We start from the raw sequence: 25,940 nt of genomic DNA on the forward strand, positions 1-25,940 counted from the left end.
TGGACAATTGCATACAGAAAGCGTTCTCTTACACAAAATAGGCTCTCGCCAAGTATCAGTTGAAGACTTCAAAGAATGGATGGAGGGGCTGAATTTAACTCTATTCTTAAGCAACAAATTCTCCATATTTCTCGAGGAGTGCCCCCTTTCACTGATACCTTGATTCCTGATCCGTGTGCTATCAAGTGGCTTTTACATCGTTTCTATCTTTCCAGATCCTCTTTCCACCAGTAGAAATGACATAAACGAAGATCATCTCCTTAGTTTATTTTTTTTTCTAGAGCCCTCAGCATGCTACAATAACCTGACAAAGCTTTATCTTGTGTTCATTTCACAATACATTTCATGCAGTTCACAGCTGTGATTTGGGTTTACATCGACATGACGCATGTTTCAATTCAGCCATGTGAAAAGAATTAATTCTTAATGGAGTTTGTCTCTGAAAACCGTCCAAGCTTAAATAAGCATGTGAGCAGTTCACTCTATTCTCAAGTGCAGTCTCTCTCAAATATGCAAGAAGGATTTTTAGCATAAGAATATAAGGTCCCTGTTCCGAGTCCATTTGCAACTAAACCATTTCCTTTAGGCTTTACATATCCTGAGGAATCCTCTTTCACAAAACTGCATTCAAGTATACTATTTTATCGGACATTCCGGGTTGAGTTGAGGAACGAGGCTGACCTTCAGCCTTACATCCCCAAATAACATCTTCCAGTGGACCCGGCTTTTCCCAAGACTATTCTTAGCATCAGACTCTCTTTTACAATACACATTCAGCACTAAAGCCACAGAGTAGAGCTATTTGGCATTTTCCAATGAAGTGCAAGAAATTAAATAAGTTATGTGGTTTTTTTTTTTTTTTATTATTGCCAAGGTATAGAATCAAGCACAGTCACTTTGTGAAACAGAAGGAAAGGGGGGTATACACAGGTCGTGACCTCTCCTCGCGAGGGGGAGGGGCGTGTGGGGGAGGGGCAGATGCACAGAAAACGTCACCTGGTCCCCACCCGGCAGGTAAGCCCTTTAAGAGGATGTGTTGAGTATCCTGGAGTCCGAGGAGTCGGACCGCTCGTCGTAGTCGTCCTCGGTGTAGATGGACTGCTTGGCCACGATCGGACAGCCGTCGTCGGGGATGGAGATGCGGGGGTCCTCGGGGGCGCGCGCGGGGAGGACAGGCGAGCTCCGGAAGACGCCGGCTGAGTTAGTGGGGAAGGGGCCCACGTACTGGGACCTCAGCTGGTACTGCTGCTGCAGCGTCATCGTGTTCCACAGGGTGACGTCGTTGGGCAAAAAGGGGCTGGACTGGTTCCTCGCCAAGGTATTCCTCAGCATCAGCGGGTAGCGGGGCGGCTGGGGGAAGGGGTGCTGCAGGGGGACCGCCAAGGGGTTGGGGACAACGTTACTGGAGTCGGCGGAAAACCTCAGCGTGTCCGGGACCCTGAAGGCCGAGCCCACGGACCACTTGGACGAGGAGATGGGGTAGGAGCTCAGGCTGTGTTCGAAGATGTGGCCGTTGGAGGGCAGCACCAGCCCCTCGGGCTCGGCCGCAGTTCTGTCTGCCGCCGCGGAGACGGACGAGCGGCTGGACAGAAGGACCTCCACGGCGCTCACCAGGTCGCCCCCGCAGCCCTTCAGGATCAGCTCCAGCACCGTCGGCTTCTGGTTGGGGAATATTTTTTTTAACACTTCCAGGGGCGGTCTGTTGGCTTTCAGGCTGAAGGGCAGGGACACGGTCCCCGAGGGGCCCTCGATCAGCAGGTGGTTCTGCTCCGCGTGGTACTTGGGGCTGTCGGGGCGGCTCTCCGGGTTCCCGCCGTTTTTCTGGACCGCGTAGCTGCCTTCATCCACCGACACGATCTCGGGGCTCTCGGGGGTGAAGCAGCCCTTACTTTTGGCCACGTCCGGGGAGCTCCTCTGGTCGGCGTCTTTGTCGCTGAAGGTCTCTGTGTTATCAGCCGAGCTGCTGTCCCCCAGTCGTTCTTCAGTCAGATCTGAAAAGCAGAGAACAGCTAAGTTAATCCTTTGCTGGTGTGCATGGAGAGGAGCAATTGGAGAGAGCCCCACACACGCATTTTGGAAGGGAACCACGGCTCGGTGTTTGCTAACACACTTAAAGCCTGCCTGCCTGCTTGCTTGCTTGCTTCCTAAAAAAAGGCTTGAACTCATGACCTTGAGATCAAGAGTCACATGCTCTATGACTGAGCCAGCCAGACACTCCTGTGCAGAAAGCCTTTTAAGAAAAATCCAAACCACCTCATTGGCAAATGGAGGGAAGACTAAATAAAAATCTAGAAATTGGAGTGATTTCTCAGACTAAGAATGTGCAGAGAAGCCTTGCCCTAAACACAGAACAGTGATGTGATCCCTATAACCGTTAAAGATGCAGCTGTCATAGCAGTAACCATCTAAATAGGGACGCTCTGTAGTTCTAGGGATAAAAACAGCACAGGGAAGAATAGGAAAATGAGGTTGGGTTTGTCTTCTGGCTACTTTTCTGCAAATGAGGTGGCTGGTGACATCTACAGACATCATCGGCTGGTACATGACCCCTATATCCATAGAAGGGAATTTTAATATTTTCAATCCATTTCCCACAGGCAGACTTTGTGGTACATGTGTCTTGTGACCCGGTCGTATATTTCATCAGGTTACCATGTACAATAATTAGTCAATATCATTTCCAAAGTGAAGGAAAGGAGCCACGATATATTGAAATCTTTCTTTAAAAGCCACTGGAGGGACTGACAGACTGGAAGTAGAGGCAAGGCAAAACCAGCTGTGAATTCTGGACAGCGAGGCAGGTTGCATGACAGAAAGAAGGAAATGGCTGGAGAGCTTTGTCAAACTGCACAGGGTTCATGACCCATCAATGAAACAGTGCGCCCATAACTCCAGGACCACAGAGTGCAAGAGGTAAAAATGTTTCACCAACTGTTTTATTAGTAAGGTTCATGGAAAGGATTTGAAGATACCTTCTTGAATTATATTAAAAGGGGTGGGGGGGGATTTTCCTGGGTAAAGCAGAGATTGGCTGTGAACTTAAACCAGGTGCAATTTTAACATTTTGACTTAAGATATTACCCCCCAAAGGGCTAGGATTTCTACCCAGGCAGAAAGGAGTAGGTAAGACTGGTTTGCTTGCTTTGGACATGCCAACAGGCCTCTATAATAAAAGAACATATTCTTTATTAGCACACTATATGCAAGTAGATATTTATCCTTTTGAAAGCATTTACTGGCTGTCTCTACTCAAAGCCAGTGCAACTGATCTAAAGATGAAAATTATTAATGACCCAGTTGTCAGGTTGTAAACAATCGGTTTGCCTGTGTTTTCTACGGCCTGCCTGAATAGCTTCCTTGTCATTTTCTCTGTGGGCACACCTGATTATCTTTAGAATGCCAGCCGGTGAAATTTCATCACAGCCCTGTCAAAAAATCTATCTCCTTCTATTTGTTGTTGTTTATTTTAAAAGCCTTAAACAAAGGCCCATTTATGAACATTCTTCTAATATGGGATTTACTTCAAGCATAATGGAAAACTAGAAGGTGAGTTCTTCAACAGAGCAATAACTATGCGCCAAGCATAAATGAGCACCTTTTAAAATGTGCTTAAACTGTATCGGTACAACTTTCAGTCCTATGACTGATCTGGTACAAATTCACTTATCCCCAATTTGCATTTCAAGTAAACTACTGCTTTTTCTAAGACAAAATGTGAGGTTTGTATGTGGGGATCATCTGCAGCCCACATATATTATGCCAGCTCTGCTTTCGAGCACAGCTCGGGTTGGGGGGGGGTGGGGGGAGGTGCAGAAGACCTATCTTTGCAAGAGGAATTTGACATATTCCCTCTCGCAATTCCCCAGGACAGGGGATCCACATGTCCTCTCCTGAGTTAATGTGGTATTTGTTCTTGATCCAAAAGAGAAAAACAAGGACAAAAAAGCTTCTGGAGATTCTAATCAGAGAGACCTATGTCAACTTTCCTGACTCATGACCCCATGCATGCCTTTTGGCAGTTAACTCTATTATTAAACCCTTGAAAATGAGTGGACAGGGACAGTATGTCAGCTCTGCACTGAACTGAACACACAATTGGAGTTTGGCCCCTGCCCTGTGGAGCTTAGGAAAACAAGTCAAGTACACTCCCCAGGTAAATATTAAATAATGTTTTAAATACTATATGCCTCTAAGCAGGGTTTTTGAATTTAACTTTAGCTTTCCTTACCTATCATTATCAGCACCGAGTATTTGTATCCCTGTAATATGCAAGACGCCAAGGGACATAGAAAAAAGGGAGTGAAAAATACCAGGAAGTATAAGACTTGTCCCTGACTGGAGGAACTTACGATCTAGCTGAGCAGATAAAAGGCATGTGCAGGAAGAAAAGCAAACACAGCCAGACAGAACTTGCTTAGTATCAAATATGATACTTACTGTACACAAACATTCACAGTAGCATTATCTGCCATAGCCCAAAGGTGGAAGGAGCCCAAATGTCCACGGAAGGACGAATAGATAAATAAAATGTGGTGCATACGTACAATGCAGTATTATTCAGTCTCAAAATGTAATTCTGACACATGCTACTGTGGGGATGAGCCTTGAAAATATACTAAGTGAAATAAGCCCGTCACAAAAGGACACATATTCTATGGTTCCATTTATACGAGGTACCTGGAATAGACAAATTCAGAGATAAAAAGTAGAATGGGAGCAGCTGGGTGACTCGGTTGGTTAAGCATCCGCGTTTGGCTCAGGTCGTGATCTGAGCATCCAACTTGCGTTCAAGTCACGATCTGATGGCTCCTGAGTTCAAGCCCCCTGTGGGGCTCTGTGCTGACAGCTCAGAGCCTGGAGCCTGCTTTGGATTCTGGGTCTCCCTCTGTCTCTGTCCCTTCCTTGCTCTCGCTCTGTCTCTCTTTCTCAAAAAATATACAAACATTAAAACAAAAATTTTAGGGGCGCCTGGGTGGCTCAGTCGGTTAAGCGTCTTACTTCGGCTCAGGTCATGATCCCGCGGTCTGTGAGTTCAAGTCCCGCGTCAGGATCTGTGCTGACAGCTCAGAGCCTGGAGCCTGCTTCGGATTCTGTGTCTCCCTCTCTCTCTGACCCTCCCCGCTTCATGTTCTGTCTCTCTCTGTCTCAAAAATAAATAAACGTTTAAAAAAATTTTTAAAGAAAGTAGAATAATCGTTACCAGGGCCAGAGGGAAAAGAGGAAATGGGGACATATGGTTTAATAGGTACAGGGTTTCAATTTCAGATGATGAAAAAGTTCTGGAAATGGACACTAGTGTGGTTGCACAACATTATGAATGCACTTAATGTCACTACATTGTAACCCTAAAAAAGGTTAAAAGAGTTAAATCTCACATTATGTGTGTTTTACCACAATAAGAAAAGAGAAAGAATGGGACACACAGTATCAGAGCAGTATAGGAGATGGTGAGATTTAAACAAAAATTTTTTTAACATTTATTCATCTTTGAGAGACAGAGACAGAGCACAAGCAGGGGCAGGGCAGACAGAGAGGGAGACACAGAATCCAAAGCAGGCTCCAGGCTCTGAGCTGTCAGCACAGAGCCCGATGTGGGGCTCGAACCCACAAACTACGAGATCGTGACTTGAATGGAAGTTGGACGCTTAACCGACTGAGCCACCCAGGTGCCCCAAGCGTCTTCTTTTAAACGACAATTTTTCTCAGGACATCTGTCTGGCTCAGTCCACAAAGCATGTGACTCTTGATCTCTAGGTAGTGTGTTCAAGCCCCACGTTGAGGGTAGAATTTACTTTAAAAAAAAATTTTTTTTAAAAAGATCATTTTTCCCATGCTGGATAAGTTGCAAATGCTGAAAATATTTGTGGAAAATGTCTTGAGGTCTACCACCAAATTCAGTGCTGCACAGAACACGTCAGGCTCCAGAAGAAAGTGAGTCAAGGAGCCGAAGTTCAGTCACAGGAGAGCTAGAGAAGGATGTTCTGGCTCATCCGACCTATCTGCCATTGTGAAAACGTATTTTTCCCCCCAATCTACTGGATACTGGATGACAGGACTATAAATCTGACAACGCAAAATGCCAGTTTTGTAACTATTTTCCTGTCCTGCAGAGGAGGCCACAATAGCATCTTATACGGGTGCCAGCTCGTTCACCAACTGTGAACCTCCAGACTGCAACAGTCCCTTCCTTTATTTTCTTGTGCCACCCTGTCCCCCTGCTATGGTGACATGCCCCCAGCAGCCTGTGCTTGCTTCCTGTTCCTTCTCAGCCGGGGAGGGGGATTGTGCTGATTCATCCACACACTCTTCTCAGGTTTCTGGGCGGTCAGCCTCCCCAGCTCAGTGCCCAGGCTACGGCCCAGTGGTCAAAAAATAAAAAGCTAACAGGATGTCACAGGGATCAAGTCTACAAATTCAAGGCATTCCAACTAACTGGGCTCAGCACTGTTCATATCCTGTTCAAAGGGAAGACAGAAGCCATTGAAGGAAACAAGGTGTGGGACACATCTATGGCCTTCATGCACCTGAGTATTGCATGAGCAGAATTCCTATCAACAGCCAAGGCTCTTGGGGTTTCAAAAGTGGACAAGGGAAGACTAGGCTCTCACTTTGTGGCACTTCTGTTCACCCAGCAGTAACTTCTCAAGGGCAGAATGGAGCGTCCCTGCACTCCTGTGGCACTGTGGTATCTGGAATTGGTTGTACTGTTGTCCCTAACCTAGATGTATTGTAAATTACCCAGATGTACTGTAAATTACTCTATAAATACAGACTTCCACAAGTAATTATAGAGGGTGAGTTTTGCGGCCCGTGATAAAGTACAACTTAATAACAGGTGTTTCTTTACATCTCTAGGTTTTTTTTTTTCCCTAAACGAACTTTGCAAAATGTTCGTGTTGGCTTAAAACACAAAGGCCTTTCTAGATACAGAAATGTGACACTGCTAACCAACGGAATGGAAAGGGAAATCGTCCCCAAACACTCTACCCTCTTTCTTTTTGAAACTGACACCCTCATTCCTAGAACATGGAGAGTAAGAATATACTCGAACTGATAACATGTCTACCCCTAGTAATAGGGGTACACAAAGCCAAACCTTGTCTTCAAAAAGGAGAAAGAAATCAATTTCATCTGATATTCCAAATTACCTATTGAAAGTGATACAATCTGTTTTTTTTTTAATTTTTTAAAAATGTTTATTTATTGTTGAGAAAGAGACAGAGAATGAGCAAGTGAGAGACAGAAAGAGAGGGAGACCCAGAATCCATAGCAGGCTCCAGGCTCTGAGCTGTCAGCACAGAGCCTGATGTGGGGCTCGAACCCACAAGCCATGAGATCATGACCTGAGCTGAAGTCGGAGGCTTAAATGACTGAGCCACCCTGGTACTCTATAATCTGCTGTTTCTAATGCTTAAACATCCAGGTATTTTAAAAATCTTTCTATTCATTCTTCCATGTCATATTTTTCGTGATACAGAATTAGTCCTAGGGGCGCCTGGGTGGCTCAGTCAGTTGAGCGTCTGACATCAGCTCAGGTCATGATCTCACAACTTGTGAGTTCCAGCCCTGCTTCAGGCTCTGTGCTAACAGCTCAGAGCCTGGAGCCTGCTTAGTATTCTGTGTCTCCCTCTCTTTCTGCCCTTCCCCTGCTCATGCTCTGTCTCTCTCTCAACAATAAATAAACAGTAAAAAAAAAAAAAAAAAAAAAGAATTAGTCCTAACCACCCCTCAACTAAACCATTCACTAAGCTTTAAGTATTTAAAAGAAGTAGATATTCAATTCAGAAGGAAATTTTTTCCATCCGTGATAATGCTACCAACTTCAAAAAATACATAAACCTTAAGATAGCTCCAAGACTTTTTTTTTTCTTTTGCTACAGACTATAACTAGGGAGAGAAACTGAATAGTCACACAAAATTGACTTCCAATCTAAAACTACAGTTTGCAAAAAGTCTTTAGAGGACTTTTTAAATATGAAAATGTAGTTACGTGTTTAAAAAAAAAAAAAACCCTAGGTATTCATTTCAAATATTTGGGGAAGTCTACCATGTACGGGAAATAAACATTCTGCTCAATACACATAAAAATAGACAGAGACTCTTTCAGACTCTAAGGTGGTGGCTTTATCCATTCTATCCAATTATAGCTACAAAAACAAAAATAGATCTTGAATGAAAACACAAAAACATTGGCATAGAGAGGGATGTTTCCCAGTGCAAAAGTCACCGGACTTTTTTTTTTTCTTTTGAAATTATGTAATACATTTTGAAACATGAATTGTACCCCTTGTTCTGTCGACTTGAGCTTGGGGGAGGGGGGACACACCTGTAACTAATTGTTCCCTGAAGGGTCATTTTCCAAGCACACCAGTCTTACAGCAATGACAGAAAAGGAAGGAACCTAGGCTGGACAGGGCTTCTCGAAGAGACCAATGCCCAATCAGAATGCCCAACATATTTTTTTACATTTTCTGTTATTTTTATCTCACACTAGAAGTGCTGCATCATAAAAAAAACAAAAACAAAAAACTGAATGGGTGAAAATCTAAAGTATAGCAGGGAATGAATGTAGGTGGAAAATCATTCCTTTTCTTCTGTGTGTGTGTGGGGGGGGGGTGGTATGGATCCTGTGAAAAGTATAGACAGTCATGCTTCGCTTTTTAAAATTCATTAACAACACTAGCTTACTAATGTGTGAAGGAATCAGGATGGTTCCTTGGGATCAATATTTGGGGAAACATTGGGCAGAACTTAAGGAAATAAAGCTTGCAACAGTGGACTTTGTATGTCTTGCAAAAATTTAGTTTCGAACTTTGTTGACTCAGGAACAATTTTCAAGAAGGAGGAAAATTACCTGTAAATCTACCTGTTTATTTGGTACTTATAAAAATACGGCCAGTGGGGCGCCTGGGTGGCTCAGGTCATGATCTCATGTTTTGTGAGTTCGAGCCCTACGTAGGGCTCTGGCCTGACAGGGAGGAGCCTGCTTGGGATTCTCTTTCTCTCTCAAAAAAAAATTAATCAGCATTTTTTTAATGTAGCTGTCTACTCATTCATACATCTATTTAACAAAAACCTTAAGTCTCTTACTATGTTCCCAGGCACTGTATTAGGGAAGATTATACAGAGCTGATCAAAACCTTGCCTCTCGGCCACTGAGAGGCTTACAGTTTACTGATTCATCTTCTGTAAAAATTTCCGTCACCTATGCGGTTGGTCACATCTTACACTGAAATGCAGCAAATAACTAAAAGGCCGGTAGCTGGGCAGACTGTGCTGTATCCACGGGGTTCACATTGTTGTAGACATTCACCTGGAGAGACAAAGCTTGCAACAAATACTCATCCCTGAACTAATAAAAGTAATAAACTAAAAGTAATAAACGGTTGGGGGGGGGGGGGGGCAGAATACCAATCCCCGCTTTGTACAATGTATATCTGCCTAGTCATTGCAATAAAAAGAGAGAGAGAGATTAGAGATTCAGTAAAGAACTGACCTTCTGAATGTTCAGTTTTCCATAATACTGTTACTCAGCACTTGACTGTGCTTATTTTTATAGCTATTTAATTATAAAATAAAATGGAAAAAAACTACACATAGTTTTGTTTTCGGTTCCCTTTAGTTTCCTTGGAGAACCCGAGTCTGCAGTACTCAGGCGGTAGATGGACCTGTGACCACCAGCTGTTACTGCTCAGGCCTTGATCTCTGCCTTGAGCCGCCCCCCCTCCCATTCCCCAGTCCCCAGTCCATACCCCAGTGCCCCGCCCACTGCCTCATCTCCTCCCCAGACAAGAAGATCCAGGGACCTGAGAAGCCAGAACAAGTTAAAAAGCCAAAGAAAGGAGGAAAGCCAGAGGGGAGGAAGAGGGGAAGGGAGGAGAAAGGGAGGCAGGGAGGAGGCAAACAGATTTTTGCTGAGCTCCTCCCTCCCAGGAAGAAGTGCAACAGTTCCAGAAAGGGGCTCCAAGTCCTCCAGGGACGTTGATTTATGAAGATTTACTCACTTTCTCTCTGTAAAGCTGTTAGCAGAAAGTGCTGACTGGCTGCAGCAAAGAATTTCTCATCAATGCTCTTTGATTGTATTTTGCAAACAAAATGCCTGTTGCTTGGTAACATTTCACTTGAGCCTGACCTTCCCCGAAAGTTATTGCTATCAGATTCGATTTACACTGTCCTCCTGTGATTACTGTAATCTTTTAAACCCGGGAGTTCATCCATCAGGGAAAAGAAAAGTTGGTTGTGTAAGTCGAGAGCGCGGCTATCGGCCAGATTTATAACCCGGAGGAGTGTGTTGGGGTGGGGGTGGGGGGATCGTTCCCGGGCGGCAGCGGACCTGCTGCTCCCAGACGCGTTTTTCCTGCCAACCCCGTCCTCAGCGCCACAAGACGGACACTCGGGGCCCCGAGGAGAGAAAGAAGCTGCTGGACGCGCAGGAGCGACCCCCACCCGGAGTGGCGCCCTGCGGGGTGATTGGGTGGGTTCGGCCTCGACCTGGAGCCGCCAGACATGCAGGTCGCCCCGTTAAATGTGAACTTCAGATGAATAACCAAGGGTTTTTTAGTCGAAATATGCCCCATGCGATATTTGACATGTTATTTTTTTTTGTTTGTTTGCCTATTTGCACATTTTTGTGCTACCTCTGACACCCCACCGGAGCTCGGGAGGCAGCGGGGAGGGCGCAGAGGGGCCGCCGGCTTCTCCACCCTGCAGCGCGCCGGCCCGGGAGCGAGCGGGGAGGGAGCCGACCGCGGCGCCCGACCCGCCGCCCGCTGTCTCCCCGGGACCGGGTGCAAGGGGACGGCGGCCCAGTGCCGCCGCGCAAACGCCTTCCCTAGCCTTCCCGCACCGCCGCCCTCGGAGGGGAAAGCCCCAGCCCCGGGCGCCGCCGCGGGCTCCCCGAGTCCCGGACCGAGGCCCAGGGCCACCGCCCGCACTTGCGGCGCTCCCGGGGCAGCGTGCACAGCCCCCGCTTCGCACCCCCTAAACCGGCCCCGGAGTAAGGGCTTGGAAGAGGCCACTGGTACAGGACCGCTCCTTCCTCTGCATTGGGTTAGTTTCTGTGTTTCAGAGTGCAACTTGCGTGCGAGCCGCGTTCCTCGCCTCAAATCTGGCCTTCTTAAATAACCAGACCCCCGTTTTAAAAAATTCATAGGTACACTTCATGAATGACTTTGAAGTCTTCCCCGCTTTTTTCGTTTGCTTCTAGCCTGTATTTACCAGGGTTTCCCATTCTGGCCTAGACCAGTGATCCAGTAACAATCATACTTGCAGGTGCCTCTGTCTCTTAAAAAAAAAAAAAAAATTAAAGTCAAATTAAAAATTAGGAAGCACTGGACAGGACCCAACCAAGCTGGAGCAGAAAAGCACAGAGCCTGCATTAAGTTGCTAGGAGGTGCTCCGCAGGAGGTAAAATTAAATAAAGGCAGTTTTCCAAAATCTCCTTACTTCTTTCCCTGTAAGTCTCTTTGCTCCTTTTCAGGAGAAACACCCAGGAAAGGAGCTCCTACTTTCCTATATGATTCTGTTCTTCTATTCGTAACCAAATAAGCTGGCTTTCTGTTTCTTTCTTTTTCCTTTAAGAACATTTTAAAGAACTTGTGTGCATATTTATTTTGTAGATAAATGTAGGAAGAATCTATAACTACAGGTCTTTCCTTGCACAGTGGGGAGGAGACCGAGGACACACTCCCAGAGGAAAGCCGGGGGGGGGGGGGGGGGAGGGATGAGAACACAGGAATGTAACTTTAGCTCCTCACCTTGGTTGTGACCCTTAACTTTCCTCAGCTCTTGAGCCCACGTCCTGAAAGGCTGGCTTGGCTGGTTGAAGCTGCTGACTCAGACACACTAAGAGCTGAAAGATGTTCACACTTCCCATGATATTTTCATGGGGGGAGGGGAGAGAGTGAGGAGGGAACTTAGGAAAATAAGCAAGTCAATGGTATAAAGAAGCCTGAATTCGAATTTGGGGCTCAATCAAAATCTAATAATATCAGACCAGCCATAGACGATAATCAAGCAGCAAGGGAGGAAAAAAGAATGCTTCAATCCGTAACTAGAATTAATAACATTAGGGTATGAAACGTCTCCTTAAAACCACCACCACATTGAAAGGAATGCTCCATGAAATACACCGTTAGATAAAATAACCCCTATTCCTCCTAAGAATTTGATGCAGGATTTTGGGAAAGATTTCTTCGAGCAACAAAACCGAGTCTGGGGGTTAACCTGTCACTCCCCTAACAGGGTGTGTTTTCTCCAATGGGTGCCCAGCAAAGGTACCCTTCTCTCTCTCAGGCCAGCGCTTTTCTCAAGGATTTCTGGAGAGGGAAAAAGATTCCTGAGTTTGTGCACCTGTGTTTGTATCCAACAACAAAAAAAAAACGTATGTCTCCATAGCTGTGTACCAAAGAGGCCCTTTGCAAAACGAAGCGCGTTTTTGACACCGGTAGCACAAAGAAACAAATCTCGGTAATGTGTCAGCAGATATTTACATTCCTAATGGTCTGTGAACTTCTTGTCCGTGTGGACACGTGGATGTACTATTCCAACAGACCTTCACCTACCTCTCTAAACCGTAGTGAGCTACTCGTACAGGAGTATCGGATGTGCTTCTCAATGCTCATGGCATGTTACATACAAACACAGTACAAGAATAATTGCAAAAAGGTATAATACAGACAGCCAGAGCAATCACATCTGGACAGTTTTCCCTAACTTAAACCCCAAAGAGCCTTTCTCCACAAAAAGCACTGCATAGAACTGACCCACTTGTGTGCAAGACTTCCTAATGGGAAATAATTATCTGTTCTTTTCCTGCCTCCTCCCACCACTGGATTGGTGGTTGGCTTTTTTTTTTTTTTTTTTTTAAGAACGGAATTATGGGGTTGAACCAATTGAAAGAAGACAACAAAAGTTGTATAAATGAACTTGCAAGGTATGTGATGTGACCAGCTGGAAACTGAGCTTTTGGTCCCTGATGGCTCACCAACACCCCCCCCCCCCCCGCCCCCCGCCCCTGCGCCATCACTCTGACCTCTCCTTGTGGTAAATCCTAGTCTCCTTTTCAATTATTTGTTTTCAACTTGGAAGGCTCAGGCTATCCCGGAATAATTGGTATGAAGTAAGAGAGAGAGCACCAAGTCTGGTTTGTCCAGTTGAAATCTGTCTCCCTCTTTTATTCCCCCACAGCACACTGCCACAGCTGCTACCCCGCCCTCCTTCCCCCCTTCCGGCTGGCTCTCCCTCCCCCTCCTGCCCTGGCTGTTTTGGTTTGGGGACTCTTCAGAGACCCTGAACTTTGGCTATCCCAAGGGATGGTTTGAAGAGCACAGGATGTGAAAGAATCTCCTGGACAAAGACTCCAGAAGCCAATGCCCTTGGGGTGCCGTCGGGCAGATGGCCCCTGCAAAATGCTACTACCCCCTCCCCAGAAACTCCAACTCCTGCTCTGGTGCTGGGGAGATGAAGACTGGGAAACTGGAAACGGAAAGGCTAAGCAGAGTCAGTGGCATGGATCAGCTTCTAGAACCCAGACAAAGCTCTTCCAGTTACTAACTTGTCCTAACTTAAAGGAGAAAAGCAAAAAGGATGTTCTTTCTCCCTACCTCCTCTTCCTCTGTGGTAAATCTATAAATACAAAGAGATCGGGTGGGACAAAAGAGAGTAGGGGCGGGGGGGGGGGGGCTCATTACTCCGAGACAGGCGTATACCCAACCTACTTTGGATTAAATGTCCACAAAACCCACATTCAGCAAACTGTCCTCTGTTCAGAAAACGCCCAGTCTTACTCTTCACATAACATGTTCTCAGAGCTTCAGGCCTGCACATCATAACTGAGCAACGGGGACAGCCGAACTGGGCCATCCAGGCTGCCTACCAACCCACCCCAAAATGAGTGAGTCTGTATTTTCCCAGCTGCACCGAGCAGTCCAGTGGTCCTGAAAGCATCTCTCCAGAAGCCAGGGGTAATGTCTTTTTTGGCGGTGGGGTGGTCATAAGCTCTATCAGTTCTCCCTACAGGAGGGTGCTGGGACTTCCAGGGCCTTCCCTCTCCCAAGTCCAGCACAGCCCCTACTCCCCTTCCTAGGAAGATGGGCTTTTTTCCTGTATATATTTGCCCCAGTCCCAGTCCGAGGGAAACGTCAAACACACATCCACTCAAATCTAAGAGCCTAAAATCAAAGCGGCACTTGGGCTGGGCAGGACAGCAAGCTAGAGACTCCCCAGGAGCAAAGACACTCAACTGAGGCCTGGAGGAAGGAAACGGAAGTGGGGAGGTGGGGTGGGGGCGTATGACCACCTCCGGGACACTGGGTAGACCCATCCTCTCTACAGCACCCAAGAGAGGAAAAGGGAGGTGACAGAGCCTTTGCTCCAAATCCGTGGCTTAGCAGCATGGGGCCCAGAACCTGGGAAAGGGCTGGGCAGAGGCATCCTTCTCCATTGGAGATCAGGTTCTGAGACACAGATGAGGGCGGCCGGGGAACGGTGTTTAAAGGATTTGAGCAGCTCTGCAAAAGCTGGGTGCGCCAGATTCTGGGTCCCCGCTACGAATTCGGGAACGTTTCCGGCTCTTTTTAACTAGGCTTGTAAATGAGGCTTCTTCAACAAATTGCAAGAAGCTGGAAGCCACCGTGCGCTACTGGAAAGGCTTCGGGTCCGCTCCAATCCCTTGAGTCCGAGAAGCAAGCCCAGCTCGGACTCAGCCAAGCCCTGGCCTAGACTAGTCACCTGCACCTACCTGTTCCAACCTCCAAAGACAAGGCTCCCTAAGCCCGCAGCCAGAAAAGCCGGGCCACGCGATGGGGTGTGTGCCCGCGTGGGTTTTAATTTGGTCCTGTTTCGAGCTCTTTATTTACCGGCTGAAGCAGCCACGTCCCCCTTTTTACCTGGGGAAGGTATTTGGCAAGCCCAATGCACGGTCCCGCCGTTTGGCTCGCCGGCGCCGCGCCTGTGCTCTACCTGCTCCGGGTCCGGACTGAAAACCAGCCCGCGCCGGGAGAGTGTGAACCGGCTTGGCGGGACTTTGAAGGGAAGGCCCGAACCCCTGCCTCGGGGCCTCCCGGGCCAAACCGCGGCGGCCGCTCCCAAGTTTTCGCCCACGCGCCGCGCCCGGCTCCCGCACCGCAAGACGCTCGTACCTGGCTTGGCGAGGGCGCCTGCAACGCCCCGGGCTGGGACTCGGCGGCCCAGCGCAGTGCGGCGGCCGCAGCCAACTCGGCTGCGGGGCGCGGCGGCGGCGGCGGCGGCGGCGCCTGAGAAGGCTGCGAGGTCGGCGGCGGCTGCGGGGCGGCGGCGGAGTCCCCCGGCGGCGGGGGTCCCGGCAGGGCGCGCAGGGAGTCCGGGATGAGGCTCTCGAGGCTCTCGTTGGCCTGCTGCCTGCGCAGCGCCACCTGCGCTGCCATGACCCGCTGCCGCTCGATGATGAGGATGCACTTCTCACAGGTGCAGTCCTTGAAGCGGCAGTAGCGCTTGTGGCCCTTGAGCCAGGACAGCACGCCGTGGTTGCGGCAACGCGCGCACTTGGGCGTGCGCTGCAGGGGCGCCCGCGGCGGCTGCGACACCGGGCCGCCCATGTACAGGTAGGGGGAGCCGTAGCCGTTCATGTCCCGGACTCCAGGAAGAGCAGGCGGGCTGGCGGCGGCAGCGGGCCAGGGGGCGCTGGACGGCGGGGCAGAGAGGCCCGCTCTCGGGCGGCCTCCGGGCGGCGCGGTCCTCGGTCCCGCAGCCCCGGCGGCCGCGTGCGCTCCGGGATGGCGGGAGGTGCAGCGGCCGTCTTCAAGGATCCCGCGACGCCCGCACCCTCAGCCTCCCTCCGGTGCTCCGCAATCCCACGCGCGTCGCGTCGCTCTGCCAGAGGCTGCTTCGGCTGGCACGTCCTTCCTCGCAGAGGCGTTGCGGCGGCTGCAAAGAGCCGGCGAGAGCTCTGGTTAAGGTCTGAGCCAGCTCGTCTGCAGCTCCCGCGCGCGCCGGGCGGCCCCAGCACCTCCTCCGCCGCCCTCCCCCCTCCACTCCTCCTCCCTCCCACTGTCACCCCCACCCCTAGGGTCCCGATCTCCTTGCACTCCCCACTCCCCACCCCACCCCACGCCTTCCTCTTTCCTTCCGGCTCGCGCCCCCAGAGTCCCTGCACTTCACCTTCCTTGCCACCTGCAGCCAGGCCACTCTGGCGGGGGCGCTCACGGCCCCCTACTCCAAGCTCCCTCCGCTCGGCCGGACTGCGGCGCTCCGGGACGCGGCGGTGCACGCGGGGCGGGGAAGAGGAGGGCCGGCGGGGGTGCGGGTGGAGGTGCCCGTAGGCCAGTGAGCTGGCCGCTCCCCTTCTCTCTCCTCCCCTCCCTGCAGGCCTGATTTGTCGGCACCGAGCCCGAGGCCACTTTCATCCCCACACTTGGCGGCCGAAATGGCTCGGCCAGATCCGAAGCCTACCCGAGCCTTGCGGGTGCACTTGGGACCCAGCAGGAGCCGAGAGGGTTTCACTTAGGGCGAGCCAGGCCCTGCGGCCACTGGCGGGTGCAGTTGGGGTAGGGCAGTGCCACTGGTTCGGGGAAATTTTGACTTTCTTGATTTCCTTTGCAACATTTCTTTTTCTTTTGCTGCTGTAGAACAAAATGTATGTTTATGAAAACCTGCTGGCCCGAGGATGACAACCCATCTTGCGGGCTATTTCAAGGGGGAAAAAAGACCGCCCTCTCTGGCCTTGAGTTGCTCTACTCCCCAACCCATGTTTTAATAATAATAGTAATTTTAGAAAAAAAAAAAAAAGTTTCAGTCCTGAAAAGCCAGGAAGTGCTCATGTGGAGGATCTGCTTACGTGCGGGATCTAACTTTCTCTCAGCGGACGGAGGAGCCACGTTAGCACCCCACGAGCTGCCGGATGTGACGACGATCTCCACTCTGTTCTGCCCAACAGTCATTACCGCACCATCAAACGGAGGTCTGGAGTCGGCCAGTTCAAATGCCCACAGACTCAGTGACTGAATTATGGATGAGGGATGGGGCCATTCCTGCCCTCCCCCCACCCCCCCAGCGTCTTTGGGTAGGCGTGGAAGAGCGCCCTTGCACCAGATGACGGAAGCAAACTTTGTTCAAACTGTTAGCGGCGTGTCTCTAATCTCGGAGTACCGGTTTGGCCTAATGCAGACTCCCGCTGGAAGTGCGCCGCGAAGACTAAGCAAACACACACGCACACACGCACACACATGCACACACACAACGCAAGAAAACAAAGAAACAAGCAAAAACGGGAGGACACAACGGTGCAGGGTAGCACAATGGTTCAGTGCAAAGCGGGGGAGATGGCATTCCCGGAGCCTTCGTTCCGCGGGCTCCTGAGAGGACACTGAGCTCGTCTCTTGGAGGTCTGGGCGAATCGAATTCGAGAAGAGTCCGCAAGAATGGCCAACCCTTGGGCTGCACAGCGCCCCTTGTCCTCTCTGGGAAGCCGTTTTTTCTCTGCACTCCCCTGGAAGCAAGTAACAGGAAAACGTCCCTCTGTGTTTGCTGTGAATTCAAATAAAGCATCGCCAGGCGTTCTGGCGGCAACCCTCCGCCAGATTTCGGGAAGGGAGGAGGATTAAAAAGGGAACCTGGTGTCCCTTGAAGTCCTAGCCGCCCCCTTTGTCAGACTAGTCCGGGGGTTGGGGATCACTGGATGTTGGCCTGGTGGGGGGGGGGGCGTGGGCAGGAAACCTGTGAGGGACAGTGCTACCCCTGGGCCAAACTTGGGTCAGTACAGACTCCCTCAGTGTCGCCTCTCATTCCCCCTCATCCACCCCCACCCTCAACCCCTCTTCTCCCGACCTCTGTTAGGAAAAACAAGCCCTAAAACAGAACTGGAGGGAACTTCCTACATTTTCGGGATCGGAGGCAGAGGTCACCGGCACCCCCCCCCCCCCCCCCCCCCCCCCCCCGCCCCACACACACACACACCCCGCGGGCCTGAGACTGGGAAGTGGGAATTGTTGGCCAGTCCCTTCACATAAAGACAGACAAGAAGGGCCCAGAATGACACTGAATCTGGGAACTTTCACGGGGAAATCTCTAGATCTCTTGGGAAAGGGAAGACCACGGACTTTTTTTTCCCTTTTTTCTTTTTTGTGTCAGACGCATGCCTCCCAATTTTCTCCTAATGGTCAGCGAAACTGAGGAATTTAAGTGACTTGGGAGTAAAGAATTTTTTTTAAGGAAAAGAACAGATCTCAAAACGGGTTTGGGGGGCATTCCCACTACTAAGGCGACCTCCTTTCCTCCTCCACTCACCTAGCCATCCTATCCCTTTGCCACTCAAACAGTCTGGCATTATTTGGGCCGGGGCCCCATTTCACTCCAGTGCACATCGGGGGCTGAGATCTAAATACTCATTTGATATAGCGCAATAATCCTTTTCTCATATTTGATGGGAATGTTTTCCATATCCCAGTATTTGACAACATCTCCCTATAGGAACAGGTTTGTATTTATGTTGGTAAAATGTCCCCTGCCTCAAAGTCTATTGTAACCCAACACCTGACAACCCCGAGTCCCATTTCTGTTTGCAGAAAGGGTTTATTCAAGCACATAATGGGATCCCAGCAGAAAGCCTTCCTGAACAAGGGGCTATGGTAAACTTCACCACATGAACTCCGTTTCCAGGGCTATTAAGCTTTTAATTGGAAAATAGCAGAGGAAATTTCAAGGTGACTATAACGTGTTAGCAGTTAGTGCGGAGAAGAAAAGCCCAAGCGGGGATGAATGTAGAAAGCATATGGTCCGAATCACGTTTAGAAGGAGCGGCCTGCTTCTACTAAGTCCCCGCCACTTACACACTTATGGGAAAAAGCATCAAAGAAATTGCAAAGGGAGGGAGGAGGATTATGAGTAAATGTAACCTCACTAGATTGGATCCACTCAGGTTCCCTGGGTGATGGTGTGTGCGCTCAGACCACAATTAACTAGGTAGAATTGTGACAGGTATTAACAGCGAAAGGGTGAAAGATAATGTGTGTATGTGGTTGTTCTCTTAGCTTACAATTTCATGGCGTGAACACATTTAAAAGCTGGGGCTGCAGATGTGCCAGCTGAGAAGCCGAGGATGTTCTGCCTCCAAATCCAGGAGTCCTGGTAGATGTTCCTCCCCGCAAAAGAAAAAAAAAAATCAAAAAACAAATTAAAAAACCCACAAAAACAAAAAACAAACACAAAAACCACCCACTTATCAAAAGGGCAGTTTCACATTGTCCCGGATGTATAATGCATCAGGAAATTTTCTGCTTTGCTGGATTCTCATGGAGGAGGAGGTCAGGGTTCCTATTTTGCCGTTTTTTAATCGCGACCATGGTGACGCTGGAGGCCAGGGCTTGCAAAGCCCCGAAAATGCAAGAAAACGAGCCCCCTCTGCCCGCGCGTGAACTTCTCATCTCTCATCCTGTCCCTGCCTCTAGGCATCTCCCTTTGGCCAGCTTCAAATTGAAAGTGGGGGACGAATGTCTGGGGAGGCGGTGGGGCAACCAGCAACCAATTTCTTGAGGTGACAATAATGCTCTTGTTCTCCCTCAATTAATTGGGGAAGAGACTCCTGCGCACCTCCCATAGCATCCCCGTAGCCGCCCTCTGGGGCGCGGGGTGGAGGACAGAGGCCACGTGCGCCCGGGTGGGGGGGGGGAAGCGAGTGAACCTGGGTCTGGCGGGCCCGGGAAACGCGGCCGAACAGAAAGAAGGTCCACGACGGTCGCGTCCCCACGCCATTTTGGCAGTGGGCGACCTGAAGATCTTAAAGGGCCGAAGCCTTCTTAAGCAAACAGGGGCGCAGAACAGCCCGCAGGCCCTGTGCAGACAGTGCAGGTGCCCGTTCGTTCCTTCACGTTCTCGAATTCTCGAAACCAGCAGGGGTCGTGCCTGGGCACGAGCGCTCCCACCCGTGCAGATGCCTCAGACGCAGCCCAAACACCAGGCCGTGCCCGTCCCCCATCTTTTGGGGGGGGGGGGGTGTCGCTCTAGCTTTGCTTTATCCGAGGGGCCCACTGAAAGCCGACCTCTGCCCCGCGCTTCGCAAGGGAAAGTGGAAAAGCGCGACCTCGCAGCGCTCCCCACTGGGCCAGGGCCCCGGCCCGCTTCCCCCGCAGGCCTCGGGCGCCGCCGCTCCCTCTCCGCGCACAGAGGTGGGGCTCTTGGGCCCTGCCTACTCACCCCCGCGGGGCAGCGGGAGGCCGGGGTGGGCTGCGGCGTCGGTGCCGTCCCTACCCGCCTCGCTAGAGGCTCGCAGTGGGGCGGCCTGCAAACCCGCGCGCCTTCTGAGCAAAGGGGGAAAAGCAGCTTGTACTCTCCGAAGGAAAACGAGAGCGGCGCGGACCTGAAACCATTTTAAAGATCGTGTTTCCCTTGGACTTGAACGCTCAAAGCAAAACCAAACAAAAAGGCCAGGGAAATCTTTTTAGGTACTTCGAGTAACGTTCAAGGGGCACAGAATCTTTGCTCCAGTGCCCGCTCTCAGGGCGCCGGTGCAGTTCTTCCCCAGGACGAGCCACTCTTCCAGAACGCTCTTCTCCCTCCACCCCGCTGTCGCCCCGCGGCCCCGTAACAAAGCCCCGCTGCGGGGAAAGTGGGCGGCTCTGCGGCCTTCCCAGAAACACGTTCCAGTTCCGTCCCAGGGAGTCCCGGGGATAATGGGAAACGGCGGACGCGGCCCGCACCCCAGGGGACCTGGCTGCGAACTCTACGCACAGAGGCCCGACCAGAGGCGGGAGAGCAACGCTGGGAGGCTGGGAGCGGCGCACCCGAAGGGCGCCCCACGGCAGGGGGCCGACACCTACACCCTCAGCTCTCGAGGCCCGCTCGGTATCCTCCTGGGCGGGGCGACTTCCGGAGCACTCGAGGCTCCGCCCACCCAACCAGCGCCCCGCCTCCTACCCTGCTCACCCCGCCCCCCCGCCTGGGGTCTTAGGCAGCCCTCCTGGCCGCAGCTTTGAACTGTTGGAAAGTTTGCCGGTTGTTCTGGGGCAGGGAGTGCGGAGAACTTGACGAAATAGTGGCTGAGCGAAGGCCTCTCGCGTTTCTGTTGAGGGGGAGGAGGCGTCTTTCCCCGGCGAAGATCGCGAGTTGTCGGCAGTGGCCGGAGCGGGCCGAGCTGGCAGCAGCTGGGCTCAGGCCTTGTCCTTGTGTACGCGCCAAGGGGCGAAGGCCTCGGGCCCCGGGCCACTTCCCGCCGGGGCGGGACGGAGCCGAGAACGATCCCTCTCCTTGCAGCCGTTGACCTTCGGCGTATTTTTAAGACGCATAGCGCTTTCCACGAAGCGCTTTTAATACCACTTGGTGCAAAACATCAAAATGCGGTGCAATATACGTGTACGTGTGAAACCGGTTCAGCACTGGAGTTCACCGGAAGCGGAGAGGGGCTCGATTTTTAGGCGTGCGCAGCGGTTCGGTTTCCACGGGGTGCAAGAGACAATGGTGACGGCTAGGCGGGTCTGGTTCCCACCCCTGCCCCGAACTGAGGTTTTATGTGTGGGTTTCGGAGGGAACCCTCGCTATGGGTGTGGCAGTGGCTGTGGCAGCGGGAAAGCAGTGTCACCAAGGTCGCCCTGGGCCTCTCAGGCAGCTTTCCCTGAGGCCCTAGATCCGCAGGGTGGGGCCCGCAGCGCATTAAGGGTGAGAGCAAGGGGCACCCGAGTGAGGCGCCCGCCCGGGGCCGCGTCCGCCTGTAGTAGGGGCACGGTCACCCTCGCCCGCAGCTCCTGCGGGAGCCCGAGACCGCGCGTTTCGTTTGCCCAGCGTCCAGGAGGGGAAGGCGCGGCGATCCTGCCTCGGTTTCCCCGCGTTGGAGCAGCAGAAGCGCTCCTAAGTGCTCAGGGCTGTCCCGGCCGTCCGCCAGATGCTCACGGGATGCCTGGCACGGACACACTCGCACACACATGTTGGGCATACGTGTATACCGCACACTCCAGGGATATCGCCTGCAGGGGGATGCGGCCTTGCTGTTACAGGTCTCCCTACAAGGGACCAAAGCTTTAAAGTGCCTCACATGTGTGTATTCAAATATGGTTAAAATGGAGCAACCAAGCCTTCCCGCGGTTGCTCTACTGGTGTTCAGAATTTGCTAAATTCCTACAGCTGAGCACCCTGGACCGGCCTGGCTCCCTCCCTAGCAGTCAGGAATAAACAGCCTAGGTGCAGTGGCCCCGGGGCCGGTTTTAGCGCCAGGAGTGGCCCTCCTGTGGGGGTAGCGGGATTCAGAACCAAATCGGGCTTTGGGAGCGGCAGGAGGGGCCTCTCCGAAGGACGGGCGCTTCCCACCCGACCTGCCTGTTTCCCTGGGTGCCGGCAGCTGGGAGCAGAACTCGAACTCAGGGCGGCAGGAGGCCGGGATGCGCGCGGCGGGAGATACCAGAGCCCGTCCCTGGGGACGTAGGGGTGGGCACCAGGGGCCCAGAAGATGCTGGGTCAAATCTTTGGCAGCGCCCTGTCAAGTTTACCCAGGCTCCGCTGGCTTTTCAGAAACGTAGGGACACTTAAGACGCACGTTCCCAGAGGAGGCACCCTACCCGCCCCCCGCCCCACTGAGGGGGCGTGTCCGACTTCTCCAACAAAACCACCCCGCAAAATCCGTGTGTTGGGGGCATCTATACAGAAAGGCTGGAACTGGAAGACTCCTGGGTCCGCGGAAGCCAGGATTATTCAAAAAACGTAGGGAGCCTGGGCAGTGGGCAGCAAGTGCACGAAGTATCTTCATCTTCAGAAAAGCCACCCTTAATGCCTTGGAGGTGGCGACTCCGCCGCCAGGTCCCTTCCTTGCGCACCCCGCAGCCTTCTGGCGTCGCCGCCACAATAGCTACAGCTACAGCCGCCCCGAAGGGCACACGGCTGCAGTAGCAGCAGCCTGACAAGTGTGATAAAATGATCTTCCTTAACTAAACTCGTAAAGCACTGGGCAATAAAACTCAATCTTCTGTAAAATCCAATTAAGTCATTATCTGACTGATTGTATCTTTAATTGAAAACAGAAGTGACAGTAAATTTCTGTGATATATCAGGATCAATCGATACCACTATACGATTCAGCCCCAAGAAGTGATTTATAATGTCAAACCTATATAGGTAACTCCACATTATTCTCTCTAAAACCACTGGTGGATGAAATTAAGAGTAAGTGCATTTAATAAAAAACAAGATGGTCAGGTTATTGATTACAACAGATGGGGGTGAAATCAAATAGATGTTTTCAAAGCACAGAGCGAAGAAAATACAAGTAATTTCTTTTTTTCCTGTTTAATACCGCTCACCAAATATACACAACAGAAAATTCAGTCATCAATAACATTTTTATTTCAGGTACAGCTGCAACTACACAGAACAATGAATTTTTTTAGACTAGTTTCATTTCAGGATGGCTTCTGTTACATAAGGAAGTACTCCACAAGCAATTTTTAACAAAGTAATGAACTCAGAAATCTGTAGTAACTTTTAAAGATGTACTTATTTTCAAATCAGATTACAACCTAAGGTTACAAAATAGTCTAGATTGCATCCATTTATTTTTCCCCTGTAGCAGAAGGAATGTGTATGATAAACTCTCCTATTATTCTAGAAACAAATCCAGGAATTCTGCATTACTGAGGTTACTTTCAATTGTGTTGTTTTGAAATAACCCTTTATGGAAAGGGCAGTGGTTCTCAGGGGCTTTCTTTTTCTGACTGTATTTCAATCATGTTTTGGATTTGGGGGGGTGGGGTGGGGTAGGGCTCGGCTTTTCCAACAGCAACACAAACACACCGTATTTCCATTTACTCTGACTTTCTGTGGATTTCTAAAACAATCACTAAGTTTGTCTGCTCTTTTCTTCTCACTGGTCAGGTATTTGGCTAAATTTATATTTTTGCAGCTTTATTAAAATACTAAAATAGAAACGTCTAAGGCACCTAAGATTTCATTTTAAAATCAGAGGTAATATCTAATTATGACACACTGAGATGCAAATGTACTGCTTTACTTTAGTGAATTACTGTATTTCTTGAAAACTACAATGTAAACCAGTATCATCCACAAAGTAGGGGTGGAGGGAATACTACTATCTAACTCCGTGAGCAAAGCACTTAATTCTTGCGGATGGTAGTCCTGGATCCTAAACTATTCCAAATACATTCTGGCCCCTGGGCTAAGCTCTAAGGAGTGGAAACCAAACACGTTCTCAACAGTTAAGTCGACCTGAGTCAAGACAAAATATGAACAACAAACCCTGTGTCTAAATGGAATACACCTGCTACTCCAAGTGAACCGCCAAAAGCATCGGGCACCATTCACTCGTCCTCTTCGATGACCGGAGTAACGCTGAAGCTGCTTGGCTCCGAGGCGGACTCGCATTCGAGCACTCCCTTTGTGCTCTCGTTACTAATGGGAGAGCTGCTGGAGAGGGAAACCAAGCCAGAATCTTGACTGCTGGGCGGCGAGAATACTGGGTCGTGGGGAAAGACAGGGAGGGAGAAGAGCACGTTAAAAGTAGCCAGTCTTTCTACATTTAGGATTCGGTGAGGTTTCAACAAAGATAGAGGCACTCTGCATCTCCATCCTGCGTTCAAAGCGTGGTTACAGGCAGTCATTACAAGCCCCACCGTTTCTTTAGAATTAAAAAAAAAACAACAACAGTATTTCTGCACAATATCTATTCAGTTATCTGTTTGCATTTGAAAGGGAAAGTTAGGGAGCAGAATTCTGGATTTATGTGCATAAGGAAAAAAAAATAACCAATTTGCATCCCCTCTTTGGGGAAACTATTTCCACCCTTCACTGAACCCCTCCCCTTTATGTAAAGGATGCTAATAGAACTTGTCTTGTCAAATGATCTCTCTGACAAATTACCCCCAGCAAGACTCCACCCATGTATTTCTACCATTTGACAGGTAACCCTAAGTTTTTCAACATATAGCAAGCAAAGGTGATAGCTTATCAATTTTCCTGTTATTTCTCTTCGATATACAGGGACAAACACTTGCTGTTTACATAACTTCTGCAAACCAAAAAGCAGGAAATGGGAGGGAAACTTTTTACAAAATATGAAAAGTTTAATACCTTCCCCAAAATAGAAGTCAGGTAAAGATTTTAAAAGCAAATCTGTGAACATAAAACTCTACTAGGAAACTGACATTAAATATGAAAGATGCTAAATGTGCTCAACAATGTTTGCAACCTCACAAGCCACACTAGATACAAAATTTAAGCAAAAGGGTCTCTGACCTTCTTAACCTTAGCCGAGTTCAGATCCACCCCCAGAACTCCCTTCCTGCCTAGTGTGAACGTAATTAAGGGGAAGCTGCAGTGGCAATTTCTCTCCTCATTAACTTCCTGATTGGTTTCAGCCTCAGGATTCTGCCGGGCAGTAGTTTGTCACCAATTCCAAATGGCCAATCGTTAATACTAATGTTTGTGTAACTAACTGCCAGCATCTGCCACGGCTTCTTGTACAACAATAATGGTGAAAGGGTACATTAGTGCTCCTGTGTTAATTCAGCTTGTGTTCATCAATAGGGAAATCTATGATGTAATTAGCAAAATGCACTGGGAACGGAGTGCTGAAGTCATTTGTAGGGAACTAAATCATCGTAGAAGCTGCACCGAGTCCTGATGTGTTTGCCATCAATACTTATTATGTTTGGGATTTAATAAGGTATATTACCGTGCTGAAAAGAGACCTTTTTACAAGAGAACACTATTTACGCTTGTTATGGGTTTGGAAAAGGTTTGCTGCGGCTAGTGGAAACACACAGAACTAAAAGAGCAGAGCTAGGATTTAAGAAGCGGACCTTTAAAACCACTCCACTGGACCAAATTATCTCAGAAGGCTCCTTTCTTCTAACGTGACATATGGATGGACAGACAGACAGAAGAACGGAGAGTTTTGTAGGGCTGCCTCAAAACCTCCAAGAAGGAAAGGCATGATCTGGAAACTTAGTGAATAAATCTGAAAAACAATT

The 25,940-nt window shown here is 49.9% G+C and overlaps 2 protein-coding genes and 1 long non-coding RNA gene across 4 annotated transcripts in view; 1 reads left to right on the plus strand and 2 right to left on the minus strand.

Annotated features, from left to right (window-relative positions):
• Window positions 1-252: 252 nt before the first annotated feature.
• DMRT3 (doublesex and mab-3 related transcription factor 3) lies at window positions 253-15,743 on the minus strand. Its single transcript, XM_042913819.1, has 3 exons — window positions 15,159-15,743; window positions 11,218-11,236; window positions 253-1,991 (listed from the first exon to the last, which is right to left on the minus strand). Exons 1-3 carry the CDS (start codon window positions 15,603-15,605, stop codon window positions 1,024-1,026), a joined length of 1,434 nt encoding a protein of 477 aa, XP_042769753.1. The 5' UTR covers window positions 15,606-15,743; the 3' UTR covers window positions 253-1,023.
• LOC122205432 lies at window positions 1,575-5,899 on the plus strand. The gene is made up of 3 exons (XR_006196048.1): window positions 1,575-1,662; window positions 2,598-2,913; window positions 5,819-5,899. It is a non-coding gene; the product is annotated as an uncharacterized LOC122205432 (long non-coding RNA).
• Window positions 15,744-23,275: 7,532 nt separating the features above from the next.
• Window positions 23,276-25,940, minus strand: part of DMRT1 (doublesex and mab-3 related transcription factor 1) — a 109,104-nt gene continuing 106,439 nt past the window's right edge. For both annotated transcript variants that reach the window (XM_042912726.1, XM_042912725.1), the window contains exon 5: window positions 23,276-24,424. In XM_042912726.1, the coding sequence (XP_042768660.1) occupies window positions 24,270-24,424 (155 nt within the window). In that variant the 3' untranslated portion in view covers window positions 23,276-24,269. The remainder of the gene's footprint in view (window positions 24,425-25,940) is intronic.

Source organism: Panthera leo, chromosome D4, assembly GCF_018350215.1.
Source record: "Panthera leo isolate Ple1 chromosome D4, P.leo_Ple1_pat1.1, whole genome shotgun sequence".
NCBI lineage: Eukaryota > Metazoa > Chordata > Mammalia > Carnivora > Felidae > Panthera > Panthera leo.